Source organism: Ambystoma mexicanum, chromosome 3q (genome assembly GCF_040938575.1).
Source record: "Ambystoma mexicanum isolate Mex_15411 chromosome 3q, UKY_AmexF1_1, whole genome shotgun sequence".
NCBI lineage: Eukaryota > Metazoa > Chordata > Amphibia > Caudata > Ambystomatidae > Ambystoma > Ambystoma mexicanum.
This window is the reverse complement of record NC_090926.1, coordinates 447359828-447378860: the sequence shown is the minus strand read 5'-3', so window position 1 is coordinate 447378860 and position 19033 is coordinate 447359828. Positions and strand designations below refer to the sequence as shown.

At 44.9% G+C, this 19033-nt stretch overlaps 1 protein-coding gene across 1 annotated transcript in view; it reads right to left on the bottom strand.

Annotated features, from left to right (window-relative positions):
- LOC138582653 (START domain-containing protein 10-like) overlaps positions 1 to 19033 on the bottom strand; it is a 394666-nt gene that overhangs the window by 8846 nt on the left and 366787 nt on the right. Inside the window, exon 5 of the mRNA XM_069654119.1 lies at positions 15890 to 15942. Coding sequence (XP_069510220.1) covers positions 15890 to 15942 — 53 coding nt within the window. The remainder of the gene's footprint in view (positions 1 to 15889; positions 15943 to 19033) is intronic.

The following is a 19033-nucleotide window of genomic DNA, read 5'->3' as shown; positions in this document are numbered from 1 at the left end:
TCCCCCAAAGTACAGCAGAGCTACTGGGCAAAGGTTAAATGCAAGCTAAGAAATATAAGCGAGAACCATATGTTAAGTCCTTCATTGGAACCTCGAACTCATCACCCGATTGGGAACAAGAGGAAGGACCCAAAATTGGTTCTGCAATAAGAAATGGAACTTTCAAGTACCTTAATGGTAGCTGATGGTGAGCAGGCTGGTCCCGCAGGAGGCGTGGCCTATGGAGAGGCGTACTCATCAAAAAAGAATCAAAGGCAACCGCCCCCCATTCATTTGATAGCAAGAGAATCATCTGGCCAGGTGAAGATCTGGCCGGCAGCGGGGAATAAGCACAATAAATACTTGGAGCATTAAAAACAGAGAAATTAAAAGTCAAGCTGTTCCAGGCAGCCGTGAAAAAAGAAGTGCTTAGGGCTACGCTCGTTATATATTTTCAGTCATGTTTGCCATACACCTCACAGTTAAAACGGTCTCTACTTATTTTCAACAAACAATTGTTCTACCATGTCCTCTCCTTGATTGCTCTGTTCTTCTATTTGTCTTTTGTCATGAGAAACACACATTCCCTTCCTCATTTTTAAATACTGTTATTTTATATACTATAAAGTAACAATACTTAGAGGTGGTTTTATTGTCTGTGAACAGATATTGTAGTTGGAGTATTTTCAATGGCTTGCAGAAACCGACAAGGTGAAGGCTAATGTACATTAAAAACATTTCAAAAGTAAATTTAAATGGATTTAGGCATTAGCAGTGTAAAACAAAACCTGAAAGAAGGAAGTTCGCTGAGCAGGAAACAGTAGCCTCAAGTTGAGTAACCGGCCATGCAGCTCGTTCGATGATGGCAAAGAGCTACACAATAAAGGTTAAGGAGTTCACCCGTGAGATCCTGGACCCTCTGGCCCTGGATGAGTGGGGTGTGTGCGTGTTTGTGTGTCAGAATGTGTGTGTTTGTCAAAGTGGCCCTGGAAATGTTTGTGGGAGCAGAATCATATTACACTATGTGAGAAAGCCAAGGGCCTCATTACGAGTTGGGCGGTATTCTTACAAGTGGCAGTGGCAGAGCAAATCCCAATTTCTTTCAGAGTCCATTGGATTCTATGGGGCTTCTTCAACAGAATTACCGCCAGCGGAATTATTGCTGTGGTAATTCCGCCGATGTTGCCGATTTCTTGGGAGACAGTGGGAGAATTTAATGCTTGAGGCAAACCCCCCACTCGAGGGCCATACTCATAGTATGGTGGTGCAGAAAAAGTGACAGTAATTATATTAGCAACAATTTTTCTCACACCACAATACTTGTAATGAGCCCATTCATGTCCTCTGAGTAGGGATTAGGGGCTTCCCCAGAAGACAATTTGGTATAAATAGTTCCAAATAATGCATTCTAAAGCACATTTGTCACTATACAGGTATTAAAAAGTAGTAATAAGAACAGAACTAAAACATTGTTTAAGCGAGAGGAATAAATAATCTGTGCAATTTTTAACAAATGTTTTACTTTAAAGGGATATTGGGAATGAGATATAGGGGAGGAAAGGTAGCAGGGTATAAGAGAAGCAAATAGGGTTCCCACACAAAAGAGGCCCATGGTGCAGAGGCCACCAGGAAATATCCAGATTGCCCTGTAGGCCAGTCTACCACTGTTTGTGTGCATGTGTGTTTGAATGTCCAATTTGTGCAGAGATAACATGTGTCTGTTAAAGCACGGCACTGGCTTCTCATTTCATCTCTAAAACTCAGGACATCCTGTCCTCGCTCTCCTTCTCTCCCCTTACTCCCTGCTCTTCCACTGGCCCTTATTCGGCAACCTCCCCTCCCACCTTCTCTGCCTTTCCCCTGTACTCACCAGATGAGGTTTCTAGACAAGTCCGATCTATGAAAGTCGCATCAAAACAGGTTAATCCCCGTTCCTCCAAAACCATTGAGGACCACATTGACTCCTTGGCTCCTGCTCTGGACGACTTCTGCAACCACTCCTTTGCCACTGGAGTCTTCCCTTCCCCCCAAAAGCACTCCCTTGTGCACTCTCTTCTTAAGAAACGCTCTGCCGACCCGTCCTGCCCAGCCAACTATTGCCCAATCTCCATCACTCCTTTCCTGGGCAAACTCTTGGAAAAGCTGGCCATCCCCCAGCTCAATCCTCACACTGAATCTGTTGGTTGTCTCCGTGATCATCAGTCTGGCTTCAGAGCTGCCAGAAGCACGGAAATTGCTCTCCTGATCATCCGTGAAGACCTGCACTCCAATCTTGATTCCAACATCCCCTGTGTCCTCATCTTACTTGATCTCTCTTCTGCCTTTGACACGGTCAACCATGCCATCCTGCTCAACCGTCTCCATAATAACCTGGGTATCACCGGTCAGGCCCTGGCGTGGCTGACTTCTTTCTTCTCTGATCGTCCCTCCCAGGATCAACTTGGGTCCTTCCTCTCCTCTATCTCTATTGCTACCTGTGGTGTTCCCCACGGGTTTAACCTCTCTCCCTGGCTGTTCAACCAATACCTGGATCTTATTGCCCACCGCATTGCCACACTCTGCCCCAACTTCCAGTGCTATGCAGATGACACCCAGCTCATCTTCAGGCTACCCTCAGCCAACTCTTTGCCCTCTCTCATCTCTGACTGTCTTTCCACCATCCAGGAGTGGTGTGCCACCAATGATCTCAGCCTTAATGGCAGTAAGACTGAGATTCTCCTCATCGGCACACCCGCTCCCTCCTTTGCTGTCACTCTATGGCCGGCTTCTCTTGGCCCTCCTCCTGCTCCTACCTGTGAGGCTAAAGACCTTGGGGTCATCTTTGACTCCACACTCTCCTCTCCTCACATCTCTGACGTATCTAAGAAGTCACACCACCAGCTGCACCTCCACAGAAGTATTCTTCCCTCCCTCTTCCTCCCCCGGAAGCTCACTGTCTCCAGAGCTGTGGTTCTCTCTAGGCTGGACTACTTCAACAGCCTCTTTCTAAATCTACCTGCCTCTACTCTCTGCCAACTTCAACTTTTCCAAAACAGGACTGCGAGACTTGTCCTTGGCCTCAAGCCCTGGGATCGTATCTCTCCAGGACTGAAATCCTTTCACTAGCTCCCATTGGCTGCGAGGATTAAGTTTAAAACCCTCTGCATTGTCCACAAGGCCTTCTGGGGCCTGGAGTCTCATTACCTTCAACTTTCTCTCTCTAAATATCTTCCTTCTCGAGCCCTTCGGTCATCCGCCTCCAACTCCCTCAGGGTCAGTCGCTTCTCCAAGCAACTAGTTGGGGGTAGATCGCTTTCCTCTGCTGAGGCCTCCCTCTGGAACAGCCTCCCTGCCTCGCTGAAACTCGAGGAGAATCATCTCTGGTTCCGGAGACACCTCAAAACCTTTCTCTTTGCTTCTGCCTTTTCTCCTGCCCTCCCCTGCTAACTTCCTGACTGAATCTGACACTGCACTGGTTACCTGGCTACCTTCTGATCTATGGCCCATGTCCCCTCCCCTGCCAGTTGCACACCTGCACTGCCTTCCTGGCAACCCCCGTACTTTGAGACTGTTTCTGTATCCCTGCTAGTCCCACTACCAGCACTCAACACCCGTTGTCTGCACTTACCCTTGCCACCTGCTGGCCGTACTTATTTACTTATTGTTATTGATTTATCCCATGTACTTCAATGTCCCCCTCCCATGCACTTGCGCGATCTGAATAACACTTGGCTTGGTAGGATCTTTGTACGTCTTCCCTCTGTTCCCCCTCCCTTGCCTCGTCGCGCCTTGGAACACTTGTGTATAGGCGCGTTACAAATGCCATATCATATCATATCATATATCAAGCCAGCAGCTCCCTATTCATAAAAACTCTGGAACTTGCTTGTGCCCCATAATCCTGTAGTCAAATGGGCAGATCTCTTTTTCATGCGTCCTCTACATGTCCCTTGCATGAATAAAATCTGAAGCATAAGCGTGGGTAGAATAGGAATGTGCTGGCCACTCTGGACCAGCCATCTAAGCAGCTTGTGGTGAGGCATGCTCTTTTTCAAGGCTGAATAAATGTCAGGAATCGAGGTGGGTTGGCTCCATCTCCGTCTTGCCAAACACAAGATGTGCTTTCTAAAGTGCGAGATTCACACATTCAATCGCACGTACCATCTGGTAGAAAACCTCCTAAGCAAGTATTAACACCTTGCCGAACCAGGTTCATAGGAAAGTATACTTCCTTCTCTTCACGGTGGCGGTTGCCATGGAAATAGGGTCAGTGACTCTGAATCATTCAATGTCAGACGCACGTTATCGTAATGTGACCTTAACTTCAAAAACTCATGTTTGCCCTGTGCTCATTGCTTCTGATTATTTTCCGAAGTGGACTATGTTCTTGTTTTCAAGTTGCCTGTATCCCTGTTCTTGACCTTTTGAGAGACTATTGAGAGACTATTATATCCTGTATTCTCCCTGTGTCAACCTTTCCCATCCCTTACTCTCTGCACCTTGTTTTCCACTGTGTCTTGTATCCCGATCCTGTTCTATCCATCTTGCTTTATACCCGATTACCTGTTGCCGACCTGGACTTCATTTTGGATTGCTTTCGTCTCACGAACTGGTTACTGTTTCCTCCACGCACGTTGCCGACCCGGACTTCCTACTGGATTGCATTCGTCTCACAAACTGGTTACTCTTTCCTCCACGCACGTTTTCGACCCGGACTTCCTACTGGATTGCTTTCGTCTCACGAACTGGTTACTGTTTCCTCCACGCACATTGCCAACCCGGAATCCATTGGACTGCTGAATCTTCACTGGACCCACTCAACCGCAAGTGCTCCCCCGTATAGACTGTTGGTACCATCCTCCTCACCTTATCCTGGTACGGACTAGAGACTGCCATTGTACCATTATTGAGGAAAGGGAGGAGCATCCTCGTTTCGTCAGGTGCTTCTGTTGGACTTCCTCACCCCTAGGCATTTGCCTGCCATCGGGAATAGCCCCATACCCCTCAGTACCTTATAGTCGTACCTGGAGCACTTGTCCTGTCTGTGATTACCACTTAATCATCCCATGGTAAGAAGTGTCTGTCTATTTCCTCTTTGATTTCCATATTCGACCTGGTTGTTCATGAGTATTAAGGATTCTTTGTATTGTTTTTCTATTTGTAAACAGATATCCCAGGGCTTCCATTAATGTGATGTGGTTTTCAAGCTTTGTTACCTTGGGGTTTTGTGCATCTACAAAAAGGTAGTAAGCTTATCTGTCTTCCGTATCTTGCTAAGGATAGAAAAAGGGTTATTGCTAAATATTTTCCTTTCCGGTTTAGGAAGTCGTCTGCCACGCGTTTGGGTCCTTTCTTCCAAACAATTGACCCCTGGTGCTGGTTTCTTTGTATCCAGACACAGGGTTACATTGTAGGGTAGAATTCTTTTTCTACACTACGAGGGCAATCTTGACCAGGCAATCGTGACAATAAAATATGTTTGCATGTGAGATTCCATAGGGTATATATGTAGCATTCTTTATTGTGATGTACAAGTAATTGGACAATTTTACCAATTGTTCTTCTTCACAGCCCTTTGCTAAATACTTGCTTGACACCCAGGATGATTCCAAGAAGGACATTCCATTAATCATTAAGTTACCAATTCAAGACTGATCAGCCATATTTTGAATAAACAACCAGCAGGCAGAATGGAATTCAAACAGACTCTCTAAAGGCTCTCAAGAAGAACATTTGGTAAAATAGCCCAATTACTTGTGCATCACAAAAAGGAACGCTACATATATATCTAAAGGAATCTCCCATGCAAATGTTTTTGATTCAGCCTTGAAAAATACCATAGGCCAAAACACGTGTCTCAGCCTTGAAAAAGACAATAGTTTGAAACACATGTCGGCTGTTGCTATGATAATTAAATGTAACCTTTGATAATGAATAACGGTGGTTGACTTTAGTTAGACTGCTAATGTACAGAAGAAATAGCATTTCTATATATCATTGGACAGACTCAAGGATTATCAGATTACTTATGCTAATAGTATACCTTGTTTATCTCTAAACACATGATGAGTGCAGAATATTGTTTTATCTTATACCATTTTCTAAAATGTCACGCAATACTTGACATTTTTGTCTCGTCTAAAAGCCAACCATGCTGTCATGATCTCTGCTTCCAAAAGGTCAGGGTTTTCCCAACTCCCTTGGAAGCAGATCCATAACCCAGGTTCCGAGTGCCAACCAGTCCCAATTGGGACCTTTTGGACCCAGTCCTGGCGCCAGTGGCACCAGGATCATAAATATGCCCAGTCCCAGCGCTGGAAGCGCCGGGCTCATAATGCTTGGGTGGACTTACCTGCAGCAGACCATGCTGCTTACTTGCCTGCCAGTTGAGCCTCTGATCCTCTTCTGTTTGGAACTACTTTTCCTGTTGGGTGGGGCTGGAGCCACTCCCTAGATTTAGAACACTGGAACTCTTCTGGAAGGCAGGAACTCTTTTCTTACCAGGAACTCTTTTCTTACTTAGGCGTGGCTGTGGAAGGAGACACCTAAGCACTACAGGAGGCTATTTAAACCACACCCGGTGGATGAATCTTGCTTTGCGTTATTCTGCACCCTCTGCAGCAGGACGCTCATCGTGTCTTCTGCATCCAGTCCTGGGCCTAAGGAAAAAGGCTTACCATCCTGAATCCAGTCTTCAGAAACACCTATAAAGACAAGAAAGAACAGGTTAGCAGTCCGGCATCTGAAAGGCAAAGGCTTACCTACTCTTCGTGCGCTCCGGAGGTCTTCATACTGCATTCCGGCATCTGAAAGACAAAAGCTTACCAAATCTTCGCACGCTCCGGAGGCCTTCGGCGCTGCATCCGCATCTGAAAGACAAAACAAGGTGCGTTTAAAGACATTGGGGAACTTTAATACTCACGTGCCATTACTCCTTTCCACATCTAATCCAGTGGGTATTCCGGCACCCTGCAGCCGCTCCGAACTCGTACCTGCAAATTAAAAAGACAGTTAGAGCGCATCGTGAAGCAGGCAACAAGCGCTTACTCACATGCTTCCAGGCGCTTCTATTCATCACACGGGCTCCATCTTCAACTCACTTCAGCCCGTCATCCGCCATCGCCGGAACCCTGCAAAACAAGAGACATCATTACTAAAGACTTTAAAAAGACATTTGAATGACTCGAAACTTACCGTTCGTGCAGTAAACGACGGACAGCAGTCCTCTGAAGTCAAGAGGCCTGCGCTACCTATCCAGTGAAGAAACTGGCTACAGCACCCTGCCCCGAGGCAGATGGAGAGCTCGGCATTCACTTACCTAAGGTGAGAGCGTTAACCTTTGGGGGTCTACAGGAGAGGAGAAGAGGAAAGAGATAGGGACACCCCGATAACCCCAGTTCATTAACCCCATATTTTCTATCTGCAGACATCTTACTCTACACGTCAGGCATACAGTGCACAGAGGTCCAGCCCAAAGAGCCAACCGGGAGCTACACATCACCTTTGAAGATACGGTAGTCGCCCAGTCAAGACCGGCGCCTCTGCGAGAATCAGGTGAGCGTTACAGAACGCAAAGCCTACCGCAAAACTCTCGCCCAGGTGCTATGGAAACCTCGGATACTGACCCCCTAGCCCGGTTACTTGGGGAACTAAGGGCAGAAGTGCATGCAACTCGTCAGGAAACGAATGCTCTAAGAAGGGAACTAATTATTTCCAAGGAGAGAACAGATAATCTTGCTAGACAAGTGCTACAGTCACAAGCCGGACAGACCCCGTTACCCGCATCAGGGGCAAATCTTCCTTCAACATCCTCTATGAATCCAGTGCAGATCAACCTACCTGGGAATGTACCTCTGGCTCCGCCCGAGCGATTTTCTGGTGACCCAAAGAGGTTTGCAGTATTTATCAATCAGTGCCGGTTGCACTTCTTATGCCGGCCAGCAGCCTTTCCAACTGATCAAGCTAAAGTAGCTTTTGTACTTTCGTACCTTAGTGGCAATGCGGCAGACTGGTCGATCTCTCTAGTTCATCAAGATGATCCGGTTCTCCATGATTTTCAAGCCTTTCAGCTTAGTATGGAAAAACTGTTCACAAGACATTCACAGGGGCAGGCCTTGGACAATGAGCTTCTTTCGTTGTGACAGGGTAATCAAGACCTTTTGGCTTATATTGCATCTTTCAATAGACTAATAGTGGAAACTCAATGGCCTGAGGACAAAAGGATTACGCTGTTTTATAGAGGTCTACGTGGAGAGCTCAAAGACGTTTTAGCCCAAGTAGAGAATCCCCCACAAGACTGTTCGGATTACATAGACTTGGTCGTTCAAATAGATCACAGGCTGCAGAACAGGAAGGCCGATCGTTCCAAGTTTGATGCTCGAGTATTTTCCAAACCGCCAACTCCTTCCAAAGGAGTAGACTCCGGGGAACCCGTGCAAATAGGGGGTCTGAAAGGTCCTCTAACACAACGGGAGCGGGAAAGGAGGAAACAGTTGCAATTATGCCTATATTGCGGAAACTCAGGGCACTTTCTTCGAGACTGTCCGGTGAAACCTGCCAAGAAGGCAGTAGGAGCTGCAGTTACCAAAGTTACAAACTCTGAGCAGGGAAACAACCTCGCCCGACAAGAATAGAGGTCCTCTTGCCGAGCGTAAAAACCAGTTCCGTGACCTCGCATTTCGTGATACCTATGGTCCTCATTAGCCCTGATAATCCGGATCGATTACATGCAATTGAAGCTTACGTCGACAGCGGTGCCATCGGCAATTATGTGGATCATGAAATGGTTTTGAGGATGAATCTAACTCTTTGTCCCAAGGCTGTGAAGGACGTCATTACTACGGTGGATGGTACGGAGATAGCCTCCGGGCCAGTAACGCATACCACTCAAGAAGTGACGCTAGTAAGTCAAGATGGACACCATGAGAAGATCGTGTTCGATGTGATCAAGGCCCCTCAGTTTCAGATTATTCTAGGAATACCTTGGTTAGAGAAACACAATCCTCTGATCGATTGGCGAGCAAGAACGGTCCAGTTTCCAGAATGTGTCTCTACTTGTCACCCTCCACCTGGTGTTGCACTGGCCGCAATTTCTTCAGAGACTCCCCAGTTACCTCCCGAATACCTAGAATACCAAGATGTTTTCCGGAAGGATCAGGCTAACTCTCTACCTCCTCATAGGTCTTATGACTGCCAGATAGACCTGATACCTGGATCTACTCCTCCTTGTAGTAGAATTTATGCCCTCACCGAGCCTGAGAACCTTCACCTTCGACAATACCTGGATCAATACCTGGCAAATGGGTTTATTCGTCCTTCCAAGTCCCCTGCTTCTTCAGCTTTGTTCTTCGTTCCAAAAAAGGAAGGAGACCTTAGAACTTGTATCGATTATCGCTCCCTGAACCAGATCACCGTTAAGAATAGATATCCGTTACCTTTAATCCCTGAACTCCTGGACCAAGTCAGAAAAGCATGCATATATACAAAGCTGGATCTTAGAGGAGCTTACCACTTGGTACGAGTAAAAGAGGGCGATGAATGGAAGACGGCCTTCCGCACCAAGTATGGGCTATTTGAATATCAGGTCATGCCCTTCGGACTTTGCAATGCCCCGGCCGCCTTTCAATATTTTATGAACGATGTCCTCAGAGAGCTCATAGATGTATGTGTTGTTGTTTACATTGACGACATCCTCGTTTATTCTTCATCGGAATCTGAACATCGAAAACACGTGAAAATGGTCCTCGAAAGATTGCGTCAACACAAACTTTTCGCTAAGTTGGAAAAATGTGTTTTCAACGTCACTGAAGTTGAATTCTTGGGATTCATATTATCACCTGGCGGAGTGCGTATGGATTCAAAGAAGGTCGATGCAGTTCTCAAATGGCCATCACCATCCTCCGTAAAAGGTGTGCAAAGCATGTTAGGCTTCGCTAACTTTTACCGCAGGTTTATCCCCGAGTTCTCTCGAATAGTCCAGCCCATCACTGCCTTGTTAAAGCAAAACAAACGTTTTGAATGGTCTACCGAGGCGGAACAAGCTTTCCAGGATTTGAAGACTAAATTTATCTCTGCACCAATCTTAAAACACCCTCGCCCCGAACTCCCCTACATCGTGGAAACTGATGCTTCAAGCCTTGCCATGGGGGCAGTCCTATCACAAAAGGACCCGGTAACCAATCAGTTGCATCCCGTGGCATTTTGGTCCCGCAAATTCTCGCCTCCTGAAGTCAATTACACGATTACTGACAAGGAACTTCTGGCTATCAAGTCTGCCTTTAAGGCTTGGCGGCATTATCTGCTGGGGGCCCGACACACCGTTACTGTGATTACGGATCACCGAAACCTGCAATATTTGAAAACCGCAAAAGCCCAATCCTCTAGACAACTCCGTTGGGCATTATTCTTTGCCGAGTTTGACTTCATAATGACCTATCGACCTGGTACAAAGAACGGTAAAGCCGATGCCCTTTCTCAGATGGGAGTGGAAGAACACTTGATCAACCCTAAACCTGTACCAATCATTCCCGAACAAAGAATTCTGGGTGTAATCGCCACAGAATCCATAGAGGAAGTTAAGGATAAAGCCAGGCAACTTGTAACTCCAGCAGATATACAGAATTGGCATCTGCAGGGAAAGGACTTTGCAGTAAAGGACAACTTATTGTATTTCCAAGAACGATTATACCTACCCAGCACAGATTTACAGAAAAAAGTAATCTCTTGTTATCACGACTCTTTAATGGAAGGTCATCCCGGTATAGCCAAGACCTCAGAAAAGATCAAGCGCTACTTCTGGTGGCCGTCTTGGAAAAAAGATATCAGAGACTTTATAATGTCCTGTGGAGTATGCGCCCAAAACAAGAGTCAAAAGGAAAGACCAGCAGGCCTCTTACGCCCTATTGACATCCCACCTCGCCCTTGGCATTCGCTTTCTATGGACTTCATCACCTATCTACCTCCATGCTCCGGATACAATACGATTCTAGTAATCGTGGACTTATTCTCCAAGATGGCGCATTTCATTCCGCTCAAAGGCTTGCCAACAGCAGCAACTCTGGCCCGAGAATTTCTCGAAAACATCGTCCGACTGCACGGTTTTCCTTCGGTTCTAATTTCGGATCGAGGTAGTCAATTTATTTCTCATTTTTGGCGAAGTTGCTGTCGGTCGGCTCAAATTGATGTGAGACTATCGACCAGTCACCACCCTCAGACCGACGGACAAACCGAGAGGACCAATCAAACTCTGGAACAGTATTTACGCTGCATGCTGCAACAAACTGAAAAAACTTGGAAAGATATCCTTTGGGTAGCCGAGTATGCCTACAATAACTCTGTCCGTTCGGGAACTGGGAAAACCCCATTTTATCTTTTGTACGGCAGTCACCCTCGAACCTCGGAGTTGGATCCCCTCCAAGATCTTGAAACACCAGCAGTAGACTACCTGCATTCTACAATCACCCAAGCCTTTAAGGAAGCTGTTTCTCACCTTCAAAGGGCTAAAGAACAATAGAAGAAAGGAGCAGATCAACATCGGAAGGAAGCCCCTCACTATCAAGTAGGGGATCAAGTCTGGTTATCCACCAAATATCTATCTCTAAAAGGGCCACGCACATTCAACCCAAGATACCTTGGTCCCTATTCCATCACTACCATAGTAAACTCAGTAGCGGTCAAGTTGGACTTGCCCCCGCACATGAAGATACATCCGGTCTTTCACGTCTCTCTATTAAAACCCGTGCAACCTCAAACCCGACTAACCAAATCTCCAAAACCTATCCTAGTGGATGGAGAACTCGAGTTTGAAGTCAAAAGCATTCTGGACTCCAAGATCTCCAAATCTAAACTATTCTACCTAATTGACTGGAAAGGCTACGGCCCCCAAGAGAGATCCTGGGAACCTGCTGAATATGTCCACGCTCCTCGCCTAATCAAAAGATTTCACCGAACATTTCCTGACAAGCCAAAACCCCCGGAGAAGCCCGGTTTGGGAGGGGCCTTGAGGGGGGGTACTGTCATGATCTCTGCTTCCAAAAGGTCAGGGTTTTCCCAACTCCCTTGGAAGCAGATCCATAACCCAGGTTCCGAGTGCCAACCAGTCCCAATTGGGACCTTTTGGACCCAGTCCTGGCGCCAGTGGCACCAGGATCATAAATATGCCCAGTCCCAGCGCTGGAAGCGCCGGGCTCATAATGCTTGGGTGGACTTACCTGCAGCAGACCATGCTGCTTACTTGCCTGCCAGTTGAGCCTCTGATCCTCTTCTGTTTGGAACTACTTTTCCTGTTGGGTGGGGCTGGAGCCACTCCCTAGATTTAGAACACTGGAACTCTTCTGGAAGGCAGGAACTCTTTTCTTACCAGGAACTCTTTTCTTACTTAGGCGTGGCTGTGGAAGGAGACACCTAAGCACTACAGGAGGCTATTTAAACCACACCCGGTGGATGAATCTTGCTTTGCGTTATTCTGCACCCTCTGCAGCAGGACGCTCATCGTGTCTTCTGCATCCAGTCCTGGGCCTAAGGAAAAAGGCTTACCATCCTGAATCCAGTCTTCAGAAACACCTATAAAGACAAGAAAGAACAGGTTAGCAGTCTGGCATCTGAAAGGCAAAGGCTTAACTACTCTTCGTGCGCTCCGGAGGTCTTCATACTGCATTCCGGCATCTGAAAGACAAAAGCTTACCAAATCTTCGCACGCTCCGGAGGCCTTCGGCGCTGCATCCACATCTGAAAGACAAAACAAGGTGCGTTTAAAGACATTGGGGAACTTTAATACTCACGTGCCATTACTCCTTTCCACATCTAATCCAGTGGGTATTCCGGCACCCTGCAGCCGCTCCGAACTCGTACCTGCAAATTAAAAAGACAGTTAGAGCGTATCGTGAAGCAGGCAACAAGCGCTTACTCATGTGCTTCCAGGCGCTTCTATTCATCACACGGGCTCCATCTTCAACTCACTTCAGCCCGTCATCCGCCATCGCCGGAACCCTGCACAACAAGAGACATCATTACTAAAGACTTTAAAAAGACATTTGAATGACTCGAAACTTACCGTTCGTGCAGTAAACGACGGACAGCAGTCCTCTGAAGTCAAGAGGCCTGCGCTACCTATCCAGTGAAGAAACTGGCTACAGCACCCTGCCCCGAGGCAGATGGAGAGCTCGGCATTCACTTACCTAAGGTGAGAGCGTTAACCTTTGGGGGTCTACAGGAGAGGAGAAGAGGAAAGAGATAGGGACACCCCGATAACCCCAGTTCATTAACCCCATATTTTCTATCTGCAGACATCTTACTCTACACGTCAGGCATACAGTGCACAGAGGTCCAGCCCAAAGAGCCAACCGGGAGCTACACATCACCTTTGAAGATACGGTAGTCGCCCAGTCAAGACCGGCGCCTCTGCGAGAATCAGGTGAGCGTTACACATGCCCAACAGGACAGAGACACACCCTTCTGTGTGTTCAACGTCAGACTGTCTGGAGCCCAATCACAAGAGACTACTTTGTGAAGGGTTGTTCTCAATAAAACACAAACATACTGCGCACATGTACAGGAACTACACGTTGGATTATTATAGTTTAAGTGGACATAATGGTCACTTGCTGCCCTTCCTCTCATTTCTTGCTCTATAATTGTTAAGTATTGTTTATTGTTATGTATGTAATGCATATTTTCATGGTTTATGATTTGTGTTTATGTATCAATATGTACATTTTGTGGGCACTGTACACTAGACATATTTCTTTGGGTGCTTATCTATGTGTTCCAATGTTTATATATGCAGAAATGATTTCTTTAAATATTGTATACTGTTTGTGTTCTTTTTGTTGTTTGATATATGTTTTCTATCTGTAAATTGATTACTCTAATTCAGAAACGGGAGAAAGCAGATTGACAGCACCGATTTTCCCATCCCTAATATGAGGGCAGCTTCATGACATATGCGTCACAAATGATGATTCTTGGTCAGCAGATAGGCCTGGTAGAAAATTAATAGAAGCCATGTAGCAACTACATCTTTAGACGTTGAACATTGTATTCCAAGTTTTCTGACTTTTACTCAGATTGAGTAAATAGCCAAATTTAGCTTAAAAAACCTGGCCTCTGTTCTCATTCTCTGTAGAGTTGTATATGCTAATCACCTTAGATTATGAACCAACTAAGCCCCACCTTTAGAAGGTTTTTTTTTTATACAATTAGTGCCATTATACTTGGTAGTAAAACAACACCTGCTATAACAGTGCTTAGATGTGGAAGGAATCTGTCCCAAAACGCTGCATAAGATCACAAATTGTTAGCATTATTATTATACCAGCCCACTCCTCACATGGATCTCGTGGTGGGCTCAAATGAACACATATTTAGGCCTCACTTGCTATAACTATGCTGATGACACACCGATCGTCTACAAAATACAAGACACACAAGAAGAAAATGCAACACTAGAAGAATGCCCACAAGAACTCTACAGCTGGATGAACACTAGCAGCAAAACAGAAATATTGATCATACCCAAAAATGGGGAAAACAATCACTGCATCCCATGGCCGACGGAAATGGGAACAGCACTGATTCCTACAACAATAGTAAATAACCTGGGAGTCTTAATGGACAACTAACTAACACTGGAGCCACAAGTAAACACTACAATCAAGAAATGGTTCTTCCTCTTACATGCAGTAAAAAGGATCTTACCATTCCTCTCTTTCACCCACAAAACACTCACCATCATCGTACTCACCATATCCAGAGTAGACTAATCCAACAGTTTATACCTAGGAATGTCAAAATGACAATTAAAAAAAACTCCAGTGCATCCAAAATGCTGCAGCCAGATACTGCTCAAACTACCGCAAAGAGAACACATTACCCCAGCACTGAAACTGCTACAACGGCTACCAATAAACCAGCAAATAAAGTTCAAAATGATGTGCATAGCACACAGGGCAATGCATGGACAAGGATCATAGTTCTTAAAGGAGAAAACAATCATCTACTATCCAACAAGACCACTAAGATCAAGCAACGACATACGACTAGAACCAAAACCTTACAACAAGAGAACATTCGTGGGATCTTCGTTCTCCCAACACAAAGGATCATCTGAAATTCAGAAAACTGCTAAAAACGTGGCTTTTTGCTCCGGAAATGGGATGAAAGGACTGCAAAAGATTATAACCCCTCGGGAAAAAGATACCCAGGAATAAAACCATAACCCTAAATCAATTCCTCACCTAACCATAAGGTTGAGGGACCCCCGACCACCCACCCCACACAACGCTAGCCCATAGAGATACCTAGGTTGGTTAAATCCCTGCACGGGACGGGCAGGGTGGGACCGGAGTCGTCTGACCTAAACATCTCCGACCCAGGATGAGGGAGCACAAAAACACAAGGATATAGAAGTAAAAGAGGAGAGAAAGGAGGTGAGGAGGAAAAAAAGAAAACCCATCTAGCACACCTCCCAAGTTTCCTTATACACCTGACATACAGAAAACCAGACAATCAACTCTCTGCACAATAATCCACACACACAACTACAAACTAACAACACATACCCAGCACAACAGCACATGGAAGTTCACACAGACCCGTAAACCCTGCTTCAGCTCACAAACAGTGCGAACTCAAGCTGCCAACACAACATCACAATTTCTTTCTTTCCTGTTTCCAACAAAACCCTTACAACCACCCACCATCCCCATTTTTTCACAATCTCCTTTTCAGATCCACCAGAGCGCCTGGTGGTGCTGGTGCGCTGTAAAAATACCTTTAACATGAACATTAACATATTTGACCATCTAAATTTCTGCCATGTTATATCATCTCCCCTTTGAGATCACAGTTGTTCTTATCCCTGATGAGTTAAAATGTATAGATCAGACAGGGTCCAAACACAATCCATGTTAGAAGCCCTACAAACCCTGCTTACCTTGGGAGCCACAAACTGGGATACCTTGTTCACCACCCACTTTGGCAAGGAGCCTGCAAAGAAAAATATACATTGATTAGTACATTACTAGTTCACACTTTTGCTAGTAGAGAATACAGATTATCTTTGTCCAAGTGCTTGGCGTCTGGAGCAACCTCCCATAACATGTAGGATCTTCTCTAATCCCAGCTGTTTCAGGAAACATCTTCAAACTTTTCTCTTTGACAACCAAAGGGGCTGACAAGTGTTATCCCAGCACGAGCACCCAATCTGTCCATGATCAATGACCACCGCCGATCTATTCTAAGACCACACATAGAAACAAGTACTTCTGTAGTGTGAATACTACAAATTCCTACAGAAATTAAATGAATAAATAACTTAGTAAAGTTCCTCACATTACACCATGGTAGTAGGTTGCTCATATCAAAGACTCATGATAGTCTTCATTACCAACTTCACCATTGATGCTGTACAGTGAAGTATGTATTTATAGCTGCTTGAACTTTACTCAGCAGCATGCTATACAAAAGCCCCACCCTGGGCTGAGACCTCCTTAATAACTGTCAATAATTCAAGTGCACTGGTCAACAGGGTCGATCTGGAACCATGTAGAAGGTATAGGGACAGCCTAATTTGCAGATGAGTGTGGTCTTATTTTAAGTAAACCCTTAATTGCCAGCAGCTCGATTGAGCTTGGACCTAAAAAGCTGTATCTATCAAATATGAAGCCATGCTTCTGGTGAAGAAGCAGTACTACAATGGCCAGTCATGAAGGCTGAATGGTATTTAGGGACAACTGGGGAGCTTTCCGATCAAAAGGACCCATAGAAGGCTGGTATGGTGGAGTCAGTAAAGGCTAAATGTGATTCAATCGCTAGTACAAACATCCTTCCTACAAGGTTTAGGACTGGTGCTATTGTATAAGCAAACTCCAGCCCTAGAATATTTGAGGAAAGTTTTCGATAGTGCCTTTAAAAGAAATTGAGTCACCCTCAATGTTTAATTCCAGCGTTTATATCACTGGATACCGTCAGTAAAATGTCAGCATTCACTCTTGGCATCATTCACAAAGGGACGGCCTGGATTAACCTGGGGACCAGATAAATTGTGTTGTATTAAGAGCAAACCGATTAGATGACAAGCTAGATGACCCTTGTGTAGTTTGGCCATAACAATTCACCCTAGGTTTCCAAATAACAAAGTCATACGTTTTAGAAGTTGCAATCTTTGCTAGAATGATCAACGTACAATACACGTATCACATGATATTGCTTTGTCAAAGCTAACTTTAGCACTGGGGACAGAGTGTTCTGTTGACAAGGAAGTGTATGGGCACCTTAACCTGGCCGTGCGTATTTGCCACCAGAGGGCATGCTACCATGCTCATGCACATACTGAATTTGCTCTGTGAGGTTACACTGTGGGAAGCTTACTTTGTGGAGTGCTGCTAGAAATGCCCTTTTAAACTTTAAATTGGCAGTTGTTACTAAAGCAGTAGTTTTTACCAAATGTTAAGCTTGGTTATGCAATACTTCCATTACCTACTTCTGATTTGGCCAATTCTGGGATACCTCTGGAACATCCAAGGGAGCCCGTCAGATCTCACCGGTGGCCTGGATACTGGGACATGCTCTTGTGCCCTGGTAAATTGTATACTCTCATGAATGGTGTTGGCCAATCTTATGAACTCGTGTGATTCAGTTTCAGACGCTCTTCAAATTCCAAAATGCAATCAATATAGAGTGTCTAAATATTATTCCACTTCCTTTGTGGACAGTAGTCTGTTGGCATGTCCAATGGAAACATACAATTACAATGGGATACCAGGTATCTAAAATAAGTCATTACAATGAACTATCCCCTAGAGCTCAACCCTTTTACGGAGAAGGCACACACTCTCACATAGGTTAAATGATGGAAACTGGAACTTGTTAAACCACACGGTCAAAGAGGCAATAATCGAATACGTCTTCTGCCAAATTAGGTGTATGTCCTAAGAAGCAACACATGTTAACGAGTCTTTCGCCTTGAAAAGAAAATGTAAAGGATAACACATACTTCCTTCAGATGTAACAAAGAGGTGAATAACATCAAACCCTGTTTCCATCTGAACATCTCTCTGGTGAGCAGATACCAAACCTATGGGCAGTGCAGTGCATGCCGTTCACCAGAACAACCTATCGAGTTATTTAATTGAACTTTACATTACAATTAGAACAATTTACAAACTGCTAGGCTAAACATTTAGGAAGCATCTGGGAGCATTGAGGCGCACCAAAACCACTACTTTCTACTAACCTGAAGTGGAAATCAATGTTTATCTGCCAGATACGCGAAGAAAAGGCTATATTTTCTTGATGACTATTAGGAAATTCATTATTTTTAGCCTAACAATTACAGATAAGGATAAAAGAAAATAACCCAATCTTTGGGACTAAAAATCAATAGTCAAAAAACTCCCCTGATGAGCCATTTCTTATTTCTGAATGGTGAAACAAGTGTAGAGAGTACATATTTTGGGAATTCTACAAATAAAAATACTTTTTGGATTCAATTATCATCCATGACTTGCAAGTTCTTCCACACTAATTATCTGGCATGCTCTACTGTATAAATAAACAGGGTAAAGTTGGCCTGATCATCCCCTTCCTAACAATTTAGGCTAAACATTTAGTTTAGGCCATCTCATACCCTTGTAAAACTATATGTACTTGTTATAACAACACAAACAGAAATTATGCCCTATAGCACACAGAGCCAAGATCTACACCAAAAAAACAATTTCGTTTGTTAAACTTCACCGAAGGGGGCTCATAGCTTAGACAATTAGATATGCTGAGATAAATGTCTTCCCTACACCTTTCAGTACCTTCAGATAACGCTATGAGGCTGTTAGGCTTACAGAACAGATGGTATTTGCTACCTTTGGTATTTTGCAGGGAGGATCACATAACTGATGAGGGACTCTATTTTTACTACAAAGACGGCCTCCAGAACTATCTTTCCATTCATGGCGGTATATATAGTTTATCTGATACTCTCGACAGTGAGCGGTGAGTAGGCACATGATGTCACCAGCTGCCTGTATTCTGTATATCTGTGTTCGGTAGTATATCAAAGGTTGTAATCACATCCCATGTG